General features: G+C 58.4%; 1 protein-coding gene and 1 long non-coding RNA gene across 2 annotated transcripts; one reads left to right on the top strand and one right to left on the bottom strand.

Moving 5' to 3' along the window:
• Positions 1 to 1,920: 1,920 nt before the first annotated feature.
• Positions 1,921 to 4,538, bottom strand: CEBPA (CCAAT enhancer binding protein alpha). The gene has a single exon (XM_032325179.1). It carries the CDS (start codon positions 4,387 to 4,389, stop codon positions 3,322 to 3,324), a length of 1,068 nt encoding a protein of 355 aa, XP_032181070.1. The 5' UTR covers positions 4,390 to 4,538; the 3' UTR covers positions 1,921 to 3,321.
• Positions 4,539 to 7,322: 2,784 nt separating this feature from the next.
• On the top strand, positions 7,323 to 9,878 carry LOC116579623. The gene is made up of 3 exons (XR_004281350.1): positions 7,323 to 8,165; positions 8,549 to 8,616; positions 8,963 to 9,878. It is a non-coding gene; the product is annotated as an uncharacterized LOC116579623 (long non-coding RNA).
• Positions 9,879 to 11,695: the final 1,817 nt, after the last annotated feature.

Here is an 11,695-nt window from a genome sequence, read left to right as displayed (position 1 = left end):
AGCTTCCCTTTACGGCACTTGTCACCCTTAAAACACATCTTGGGAGCACAAGACTGTGAGCTCCGGGGAGTAGGAATCAAGTCTGCTTATCTCCAGCTGAGTGGCCCATCCTTAGCACAGGCCCTGGCACACAGTAGGCATCCAATAAATACTTGGGGTGTGTTCAGTGCCAGGCTCTTGGAGGGGTTCTTCACAAAGGCTGCAATCGGGAGGGGAACCATGGGGGCCCTGCAGGAAGCAGTGGGTGGCTAGGAGCAGCTCTTCCCCGGAGGGCCCCTCTGGCCAGGCACAGAGGCTGGCAGGTTCACCCCACACTGCCCCCTCCCCTTCGCCTGCTGCTCTGTCCCCAGGGGTGCCCTGCTGGCCTCATTCCTTCCCTGGGGTTGGCTTTAGTGAGATCTGTCTTGTCCCCAACAAAGTTTGCCCTGGATCTCAGGGTCTACAGTAGGAGGGGTGCCTCTTAATAGGCTGACAGCTTTGAAAGAGGAAACCCCAGGAGAAGAGGCAGTGGGGGGGGGGAGGCAGAGGGCAGGCCGAAGGGGTGGCCCTCCCCTGCTCATCCTGGATCCATTCTGGGGGCAAAGGGGGAGGCTGAGGTTTGGCCCCCTCAAACAAGAAAAACTGGAATTAGCACTGAACTCAGAGAGGGTTTGCTGGGGCCTAGCAAGCCGGGGCCTGCCCTAGGCCTTAGGCAGGCGGTGGGGCTCTGCCTCCTTGGTTCCCAGGGCGGTGGGGCAGGCAGCCGCCTCCACACTGGGCTCGTGGCCTTTCCTCTGCCAAGAGCAGCCATAGGCGAGGAGGCGGCAAGACACAGGACAGAGGGGGCGGGGGCCGGGGCGGGAAGGGGGCAAGGCACCCCTGTTAACCACACGGGGCAGGTAAACTTAAAGCTGTCGGAATTGAAAAGGAGTGTGTAATTTCTTGAAACTGTCCCAGCCCACGGTGGCATACACCGTAAGCTGCTCCAGTGAGTCCTCTGGGGGTGAAAATAGAAGGTGAAGAGTGTCCGCCTTTTACCCTCAGTGACAGTAAACTCTGAAAGGCCAGCCAGCCCCCTGTGCTACTTCTTGCCAGGCCTTGTTCTATCAGGCGTGAGCATGGGCCCCTCTGGTTGGCTATCACTGCTGCCAAGGGGGCACCGGGGGCGCCTGTCCTCACAGGGCAGTCGTCTGAGTGGGGGACTTGGTCCAGGGTGGGCACAGTGGGGACGTTGGTGCTGGAGCTGGCTCCTTGCCGGGTGGTCTGGGTGAAGGACTTCCTGGGGTTGGCTGGAGAAGGAATGGAAAGTGGGGCAGAGGGGTGCTTGGCTGTCAGGCTGCCCTTCGGGGCCCTGCTGGGGTAGGCTACAGCCACACAGCCCAGAGCAAGTGGGGAGGGCCCGGGGGAGGGGGGCGCCCGCTTGAAGCCTCTCCCTGCCCTCCCAGGGTCCTGCCGGTGGGCATGGCAGGGAAGGTATGAGCAAGGCTGCTACAGAGGCTGGAGCTGTGAATGATCTAGAAGCAAACGTGGCCGAAGGGCCCCCGGAGCCTGGAGCCACTGGACCAGGCCTGTTCAAGTCCCAGAGAGCCCGTGGCCACGTCAGGCAGGAGGATCCTTCTCTGAGCCCCCCTGCTTCTCCCAGGGGCCCAGGGGAGGCCACACCAAGGCCCTGTGAACCACCCCCTCAAACATGCCCCCCACCCCCTGGGAAACTCTCTCTTCCGGCTTTGGGCTTTCTCAGCTTGGAGCCTGCCCTCCTTCTGCCATTTAGTTGCCTTGGTTGGGCGAAGTCACCCCCGTAATGTACAGAGGGGCTCAGGATGGGAGAGTCAATGAAAGTCAGGAGCTCAGCCAGGGGATATGCTGTGATTACTTACAAATGTGACCTGGCCCACAGAAAACCTTGGAAGTAGCTTTTCTGGTTTTAAAAAGACACCAAAATTTACTTTGATATGTTTATATTATAGATATAATACATAAAACATCTAGCATGAAACTCTACGTTCTCCCCCAAAGAAGAGAACCAAGCTGTCCTTCCCTGCTCCCGGCCCCGGCAATCTGGCTGCAGGCCGCCTCCCTTCCAGACCAGGAGCCAGGGCCTCTGGGGGGACGGGCCTGTGGGCGGCCCAGGCCAGAGGGCACGGAGGCCCACAGGTTCCCTCCCCCCAGGGAAAGAGGAAGCCCACCTCACCTCTTTGGTTCTCCTGGGGGGCAAAAGCAATCCCCAAAAACCAAAAGGAAAGAGAGCCGAAGACCTCCCCTTGCAGCAGCTGTTGACAAAGAGTCTCATTTTGGCAAGTATCTGAGCAAAACCAAAACAAAACAAAAACCAAATAAAATGGTGGTTTAGCATAGACGTGCGCATTGACATTGCACAAGGCACCGCTGGGACCCAGAGAGGCCAGATACAAGTGTTGATATCGGCTGATAAAGCAAAATATTTGGAAAGCTTCTCATAACTTCGGTCCCTCTGGGATGGACAGACTGTGCTCTGCGTTTGTATGGTAATGCTGGCAACACACAGGACAAGGCGGCGTGTCCCAGGGTCCCTTCACCCCAGCCCCCACCCCCTCCCCGGACCAGAGCCCTAGGTTTCCCTGCGCCACCAGGACGCCACTCCCATGAACACATGTCCGGAGAGGTAACCCATGTCCTAGCTTTCCGGTCTGACTGGGGGCAGGGGGCTCCCACGGGTCACCCAGTGACCCCCATCTAAGTGAGTTCTGCCCAGGGAAGCCCAGCCTGTTGCAGGCTGGGAGATTAGAGGCAAGGAACTAGGCACCCTCCACCTTCGTGCAGAACTAGGGAAACAGCCTTCCCACGTCCCTGTATTTCCTCCCTTCCAAGGACAGGCGCTGGAGGAGCGGCTAGGGCCGGCTTGTCAGGATCTCTGCTCCCTGGACCTTCCCTCCTGCCCTGGGCCTGCACTCTGCCTTCTCTCCTGGGGCCCTGCAGCCTCACGATTGAGGCAGGAACCCTCCAAATAAAATGACAAGGCACATATTTGCTCCCCCTACTCGGTAGGAATCGGAGCGGTGAGTTTGCGTTTCCAAGGCACAAGGTTATTCCTTAATACTAGAGTTGCCGGGGCTTCCGGCTCAGCTCCACGGCACTTCTCCCCTCCTGCAGGGAGAAACCACCGCCTGACCCCTCGTCTTAGACGCACCGAATCTGGCGCAGAGGAAGGCAAGGGGCGCGCGCTGCAGGCCAGGCTTTCTGGCGGCACCGGAATCTCCTAGTCCCGGCTCGCGCCGCGGGGGCAGTCTTGAGATCCGGAGACCCGAAACCACTCCCTGGGTCACAGCCAGCGGCCGGCCCAGGGCGGTCCCGCCGCCCCGCGCCTCACGCGCAGTTGCCCATGGCCTTGACCAGGGAGCTCTCGGGCAGCTGGCGGAAGATACCCCGCAGCGTGTCCAGTTCGCGGCTCAGTTGTTCCACCCGCTTGCGCAGGCGGTCATTGTCACTGGTCAGCTCCAGCACCTTCTGCTGTGTCTCCACGTTGCGCTGCTTGGCCTTGTCCCGGCTCTTGCGCACGGCGATGTTGTTGCGCTCGCGCCGCACCCGGTATTCGTTGCTGTTCTTGTCCACCGACTTCTTGACTTTGCCCGCGCTACCGCCGCCGCCCGCGCGGAGGTCGGGGTGCGTCGCGGCCAGCCCCTTGAGCGCGCCGCCCGGGCCTGGCAAGCCAGCGGGGCCGAGAGCCGGCGCCGGGTGAGGGCTGGGCACGGGCGTGGGCGGCGGCGTGGGGTGGCCGGGCTGCAGGTGCATGGTGGTCTGGCCGCAGTGCGCGATTTGGAACTGCAGGTGCGGGGCGGCCAGGTGCGCGGGCGGCGGGTGCGGGTGCGGAGGTGGCGGCGGCGGCGGCGGCTGATAGGGGAAGAGGCCGGCCAGCGCCAGCTGCTTCGCCTCGTCCTCCTCGCGCGGCTCCTGCTTGATCACCAGTGGCCGCAGCGCCGGCGCCCCGACGCGCTCGTACAGGGGCTCCAGCCTGCCGTCCAGGTAGCCGGCCGCCGCGCAGCCGTAGCCAGGAGGGGGGCCGTGCGCCCCTCCGGGCATCACGGAGCCGCCGGGGCCCCCGGGGGCGCCCGTGTAGTCAAAGTCGCCGCCGGCGGCTCCTGCGGGGGCCGCGGCCGCCTTGGCCTTCTCCTGCTGCCGGCTGTGCTGGAACAGGTCGGCCAGGAACTCGTCGTTGAAAGCGGCCGGGTCGATGTAGGCGCTGATGTCGATGGACGTCTCGTGTTCGCAGATGCCGCCCAGCGGCTCCGGGGCGGCAGGTGGGGCGGGGGGTTGCGCGGAGCCCGCGCCCCGGGGAAAGCCAAAGGCGGCGCTGCTGGGCGCGTGCGGGGGACTCTGGAGGTGGCTGCTCATCGGGGGCCGCGGCTCCGCCTCGTAGAAGTCGGCCGACTCCATGGGGGAGCTACAGCCCTCCCGGCATGGCGAGCCTCGGCGGCCTCCAGCCTGCGCGGGGCGCCAATGCTGCCACCGCCCACCCGGAGCCCCGACTCCCTCGCGCCCGCGCAGCTCCCGGTCGCGAATGGCCAGGCCCGCGCGGGCCCCGCATTTATACCGGGGGCGTCGCCGTTTAGAGTCCGACGGCGGAGCGGCGCCTTCTGGGTCTTAGCGCCTGCCTCTCCAGGGGTGGTGAGTGGGGCCGGAGCGCAGCGCTGGCCCTGAGAGGCCCCGCCGCAACGCCCACTAACCCCCTGCCCAGCTAGCCGGACCCGGACGCGCGTGCGATGCCCCACCCTGGGCCGAGCCGTCGCCCCCGCACACACGTGGTCGGTGACTGGGCCCCCTCCTCTAGCTTCCCCGAGGCACCCACTTCCAGCCAACGGTCGGGGAGTCCAGGAGCACCCAGACGCTGCGCGGGGCGGGGCGGGGATGGGGGGGCGTGGTGGGGGGGGGTAGGTGGAGGGCCAGTCTTGGTCTCTGAGCTACCGAGGCGCTTGAACTAGTCGGGTTCGGAACCTGCATCTCTGCTAGGCGGCGGCGTGGAGAAGGGGCCGGAGCCGGGGGTGGGAGGCAGGGAACAGTTTGGGACGTGTGGCCCAGCGCAAACAGCGGCACGGGGAGGCCGAGGGAAGCGTCCCGGAGCGCGGGTGATTTTGCTTCTTTATCTCTGATCTCCAGGGGACCCCACGGATTCCTCGCAGAAGTACCTCTCTCCCGCTCCGCCTCTCCCAGCCCTCTGGAGTCCCACGGGCTCTGCACTGCCGGGCGCTAGGACCCCGCGGGGAGCGGAGGGAATTGGGAGGCGGCTGAGGCCGAGGAGACTGGAGAACCCGGCCGGTTCACCCGCTTGGGCTGGAAAACTTTTTCTTTTTAATTACTTCTCCTAGCCGGGGCGCTAGGGTTGCTAGGCGCGCGGGGCTGGCGCTGCCACCCGCCCCTGGGCCGCCAGTTTCTTCCTGGCGGGACGGGCCGAGCTGGATTCCAGGGCTGGAGTACCGGGGTGAGGTGGGGCGCCTAGAGGGAGGGGGCGAAATTGACTTGGGACATTGATCCCAAAGCCGGGGTTGGCGGTCAACGGGATCGGGATCCACTGTCCACCCCCCTTCTGGTGGGAGCGGGGTGCGGAGGGAACCGGGGCCTCGGGAATCTCGGCCTCCCAGAATCCGAGCACCTACTGGGAGACCCTGCTGTTGCTTCGCGGGGTGCTTGGTTCCTGCGATCTTGAGGAACAAGGTGGCCAGGCCCCGGTGCCCCTTGGCCGCCGCCTCCGCATTCACTGCTGCTGGGGGAATGGGTTTAAGGCAGAGTGTCTCCCCAGCCACGTGGCGCCTCGCGGTTCTATCCCGGGATCGCGGGCGGGGGCGGGGGGCGCCGCCGGGCTCCCGTGGGGCCTCCGGGGCCGGCAGGTCGCCCCGCCTCTACCCCTCCCACCGCCCCTTAGGACTTTGTGAGCTGGAGCCCGACACCGCCTGGGTGCCGGTTGGAGGTGTGCCTGTTTGAGAAAAGCCGGGCTGCGCAGGTCAAGACCCCCTCCCTGCCCGCGGCCTTCCTAAGCCTGGCAAGACGCCGGAGCCCGCCCAGGAGCCCTCGAGGAGGGGCCCCGCAAAAGCACAGCCGGCCCCGGGAGGCCAGGCTTCCACTGTGGTCACTGTAAAGAAGTAGCTTCGTCTGGGGAACACATACTGTGCTTTAATCAAGTTCCTATTCAACATATTCCCAATGATTAATGGCCCAACTGCTTCATTTTTTTATTTTTTATTTTTTTATTTTTTTGGTCCAGAGCTCATACGCAGCGTATTTTAAGCTTTTGGCCTGGGAGTAAAAGTAAATATATTAAATAAATAACCTTTGTGCGCCCGGATCCGATCTCTGGGCCAGAGGCAGGACCCACTTCTACACATGCCCTTGTGGGGACCTGGAGAGAAACTCAAAAACGCTCAGTGGAATTTTCTTTTCTTTTTTTTTTCCTGCGATCAAAAACATGGCCCGTCACAAGATAGTAGGAAAGCACAGACTCTGGAAGGTGTCCTGTGCCTCAGATGCACACCTGGTCTGCCTCCTAGGGCTGCTGTCGCCAGGATCAGCAGCAGGAATGTCCCCTTTTAGGACAGGAGGACACTGCAGACGCTCTCTGCACTGGGGAGGAATAAGGGCTCTATAATAAGGGAATGTGGTGTGGGGGGGGCAGGGGTACCAAGTGGGGCCCACTCCCAGCACCCCCGGTCCTCCCACAGTGGAACCAGAATTCTCCCCATGCCAGCTCAGTGCCCAGAGAAGACTGAGAGGCGGCCTTGCCCTCTCAGAGTTCTAGGCGCAGCTGGGGAGATAGGTCAGCACACAAAGTCTGCTATGAGACAGTGGCCTTCCCACAAAGAAGGTGACCCCAAAAGAGCAGGGGATGGGACGGGGCAGGAGACTTGGTCCTTTGGTTTGGGAGACATAAATGGGGATGAGGGGCTGGGGGTGCTCTAAGAAAGGGACACCCTCCCCTGATGAATATGGGTCTCTGCAGGGAGGCAGCAGCTACCTTTGTCTGGGGAGTTACCCTGGGCTAAACTGTGCCCCGCCCCCCACAAATTCGTAGGATAAAACCCTAACCCCCAGTATGACTGTATTCTGTGATGCGGTTTTTAGGATATCATAAGGTTGGGGTCCTAATCTGATAGGAGTCATGGCCCTATAAGAAGAGGAAAAGAAGGAGATATTTTTCTCTCTCTTTTCCCCTCACCCCCCCCCCCCTCCCTCTGCCATGTGAGCGCAGAGAAAAGGCAGAATGTGCAAGCCAGGAACAGAGCTCCCGCCAGAACCTGACCATGCCAGCACCCTGATCTCAGACTTCCAGCTTCCAGAACTGTGAGAAAAATCAATGTCTGTTGTTAAAACCCCCCCTGTCTGTGGTATTTGGGGATGGCAGCCCGAGCTAAGACAGGTGGTTGGAGAGGGCTTCATGCAGAAGTAGACCTTTGAGCTGCACCTTGAAAGATGAGCAGGGATTTGCTGGAAGGATGGGCAGACAGAATGGCAGGTGCAAAGGTGGAGAGGCTGCGAGTGCATGGCATGCTCTGGTGATAAAGGACAAGATGTGTGCCAGGCTGGAGTGCAGGGATTGCTGGGGAGGGGCCTAGATAAGGCTGGATCCACAGACAGCGCTGGGTTCACGGCCAAGGCCACTTCTGGTAAGGACAGAGCCTATCTCAAAAGCATTTGCCGTTCAGCTCTTAGCAGGTGAGCACTGTGATCCAGTTTGGACTCCTGAAAGGAGACTGTGGTAGGAGCTAGAGACCAGAGGGTGGACCACAGGAAAGAACAATGGAGATCTGAGGTCCCGAGGCCCCCGGCGGGGGGGGGGGGGGGGGGAGGGTGGAGGAAAGGATGGATTTGAATGTCAGGACTTAGAGTCTGGGTAGGAGCTGAAAGCCTGGTTTATGCGGCGGAGGGGGGTGGGGGGGGGAGTGATGGGGGTGGATAGAGTCGCTGCTCCAAAAAACCCTCAGGGACACCTACCTGTCTGCTTTGTGGCTCTGGAGAAGAGGACAGTCGCCCAGGAATGGCCTTCAGGATCTACCGGGCCGTATTCTAGTTTTCCCTGTTGCAAGAGAACATGTGGGGACAGGAGAAAGCCAGTCGTGGTCTCTGGGTGGATCTGTGGGGCTGAGCTGTGGGAGCGTCCAGGAGCCTGGAGCAGGAGTCTTGGAGCTCTCCGAGCCCTGACAAGACCTGGCTACAGCTCCTGGGTGAGACCCTGGGGTGGGTGGAGTCGCTTTCCATAGGAGGTGCCCACGGCAGGTGGGGATTTGTGGCCTGATAGGACGTGTGTGCAGTCAGAGCTTGGCTGGAATCACTCAGGCGGGAGACGGTGGCATGGCTTGTGCAGAATGGAGACAGAACCAGTAATAAGAGCTGCCTGGAAATCTCTGACCACCTTTACTACTCTTTTTTGTCGTAACTGATGACACTGGGCAGTTCCTAAGGAGAGACCCGAAGGAGAACTCTCCAGTGTGCTTTGGCCTGGATGCGATCAGCGGGGAGGCCGGGGGGTGGGTGGTGGTGCGGGGACAGGGACCCAGCCCCAATCAGAATGTCACGGGCTCACCCCGTCTGACTTCCGCCCCCACAGGGGCCAGAGGAGAGAAGAGGCTCTGTCCCTGGCTGTCCTTTGTACAAGGGAGAAAATCAGCAACAGAGGTGAAAATGCATTTCATAGGTGTGAACTGTGCTCCAGTGAGCGCAGAAGAGGAGGGAGGCTCTGCAGAGCTGGGGGGACAGAAGGTCGGGTGGGGTGAGGACAGCCCTCCCCTCCACATATTGTGGTGCTGAGTGATGGGTGCTCTGGGATGGAGCCCGAGTCCAGGGTCATTTACAATGCTGACCATTCCGAGAAGACAAATAGAGCCCTGGGTAGTTTTGGGTTGACTCTGAGCCAAGCTTCCTAATGTAACGCACACAAAAGAATTCATATGTAAGTGTGAAACTTAATCACATTCTGAAGAGCGAGACTGGAACCCAACCCTTCTGATTCTTTTATCAACAGCTTAATGGATATAAGATCGGTCACTGGAAGCAGGACTAATTAAGATAATTATGAGGCCTAACGAAGATAAGACAGAAGACAAGAACTACACTTTCCAGGACAATTTGAGCTCTGACTAGAAGCCATGAGTATCTCATACAATATGTCTAACAGCGATTCAGTAAAATATCCCCAAAGATCCTCCTAAAACGTAGACACGCAAAACACAGCGCAATTTACTCTATGGATACTTTATGGACAAGTGCACTGGTGAATGAGTTTTACACTTACTCGTTTTATGTTTTAGATATTGGCAGGTATAGTGTATGAACTCAAGGGACAGTCAAGCAAGAGTCTAGTGTTTCTTACCAACAGTCTCTGGGCACTTGGAGAAACCATTTTTATCCCTTATTAAATTATATACACCCCATCCCAGCAGGAGGCCTGGTGATATGCGGGATCCTTCAGACCTGTTACAATCCCTCCCACACCACTTCCTAGCTGGGTGACCTTGGGCAAGTTGAATATCTCTGAACCTCTCTCTTACTTCTGTGCACGCATGCATTTCTGGCTTGTTCTAGGGCAAAGCACACAGAAGTCCCACGAGGCATAACTGACTGCATCAGCAGGAGCTAGAAATTATGGAGCTGTTAGGAAATGTAACTAGATTATACGTATACCATGTGAAATTGTAACCGGGAGGATTCTGATCTGTAGAAGACCTATGCTGTCAGGTTCATGAGAACCAGCTGGTTTCCAGTTTTCTCTTAATTTTCTTTGACTGTGATGTGTGTATGTTTTTTCCCCTCCTTGTTTGTTTATCGCATCTGCTTGCAACTGCTAGCAGATAAACAGTAGCAGGCACCAAAAATTTTAGAAAGAGAAAACTGAGCTGAAATTTAAAATTCATGGATGCCTGGGTGGCTCAGTGGATTAAGTAGCTGCTTTCAGCTCAGATCATGATCCCAGGGTCCTGGGAGGGAGTCCCCACATCGGACTCCCTGCTCAGCAAGGAGCCTGCTTCTTCCTCTGCCTGCAGTTTGCTTGTGCCCTCCCTCAGCTTGTGCCCTCTCTCTCTCTCTGACAAATAATAAGTAAAATCTTAAAAAAAGATTTAAAATTCAGAGAATTCTATCCATTGCCTTAATGTTGTTTATTTAGCCAATTAGGGGGAAAGTCTTGTATTCTATTTTGTTAGAAAACGCCCTTGGTAGATGATGGACCCCAGAGCTCCCCACCCACATTCAGAGAACACTCCATAAAGCAAACAGTGGGTGAGGTGGGCAGGCCCACTCCACATTTTTGTGGGATCCGGGACAAGAAATCGAATGGTAGCCCACATACCATCTGTTTAAACACTAAAACTTATCAGTCAGATGAACAAATTCTTAGATCCAATATGTTCTACCTTTCTGCCTTCACAAATACATCTCTGTCATGTCCTAGAAGGCCGGGTTTACATTTAGAATTTGAATCTCCGGGGGGCGCCTGGGTGGCTCAGTGGGTTAAAGTCTCTGCCTTCAGCCCAGATCATGATCCCAGGGTTCTGGGATCTGAGCAGCAGGCTCTCTGCTCAGCAGGGAGCCTGCTTCCTCCTCTCTCTCTGCCTGCCTCTCTGCCTACTTGTGATCTCTGTCTGTCAAATAAATTAAAAAAGAAAAAAAAAGTATATTACAGAATTTGAATCTCCGGGACATGGTGGTGCCAGGACAGCCAACAATCCCCTTCTCTTCCCACCCCTTGTGCTATCCCCCACTGGAAGGGTCCTTTGTTGGGCGGAAGTAGATTCCCAGCACAAGGCTTCAACCCGCATCCCCAGTTGGCCCCTTGTCTCTGCCTCCCTCCATTATCCCGGCTCCCACCTCTACACTGGTCCCTCAGTGGTAGCCCGTAACTGGTCTCTCTGCTGCCCTCCCTGCCTCCTTGACCTCCGGCTCTCCCACCTCCCCCAGAGCAGCCCAAGTGCCCCATTAGACAGGCACTTGGTTTGTGGCACTCACCTCGGCCAACCCCTGTGCCCTCCCACCGCATGTGGGAGAAGACAGCACTGAATGTCTCAACCTAGCCCCGAGCTCCTGCAGAAATTGGCTCTCTCCTCCTCTCCTTATGCTCCAGACTCCTCCTGGCTCCCCACTACCCTGTTTGCCAAGCTGAGCATCTCCCAGCCTCTGGGCATTGCACTTTGCTCCCTGACGTTGGAGCCACTCCTTTCCCGTCATCCGTGTCTCACCTTCTCCAAGAGATTCCTCTGAGGTACAAGTGGCACACGAGCCAACCCTCCCCCGTCCCTCCCGTCTCTCCTGAGGCCACTGTGTGTTCTCGTTTCCTCCTCTGACTCTCTGGAAAATGGTCTTGTTTACTTATTTTACTTGTGCCCTGTCGGCTCCCCTCCCCCCGCACTAGAATGCCTGCTCCACAAAGACAGGACCTTGTCTGTCCTGTTCTGCCTATTTCCAGAGCTAGAACAGGCCTTGGCATATGGGAGAGCCTCAAATATTTGTCCAATGAACACAGAATGGATTCTATTCAAGAAAACTGCTACCCGGCCACCCCTCCCAGAACTCGGTTCCTTCCCAAGACTAGGAGGGCAGCAGGGGTCCCCAAAGATGCTTGGGAAGACCTGACCACCTAAGTCAGGGCTCCCCTCAGGGCAGACCCATATAGAGCATCTTGAAGGCTTGCCAGGCAAGACTGTCAGGGCCTGGAGAGTCTGCACAGGGCATCTGCGCTAACTCGAAAGAAGCCCCTCAGGCA

Source organism: Mustela erminea, chromosome 19 (genome assembly GCF_009829155.1).
Source record: "Mustela erminea isolate mMusErm1 chromosome 19, mMusErm1.Pri, whole genome shotgun sequence".
In the NCBI taxonomy this organism is placed as follows: Eukaryota; Metazoa; Chordata; class Mammalia; order Carnivora; family Mustelidae; genus Mustela; species Mustela erminea.
The sequence above is the reverse complement of the archived record's forward strand: the minus strand, read 5'-3'. Positions and strand labels throughout refer to the sequence as shown.

What these genes read in the sequence shown, in the direction of transcription:
- CEBPA (XM_032325179.1), bottom strand. Translation starts at nt 4,389, where the DNA reads ATGGAGTCGGCCGACTTCTACGAGGCGGAGCCGCGGCCCCCGATGAGC.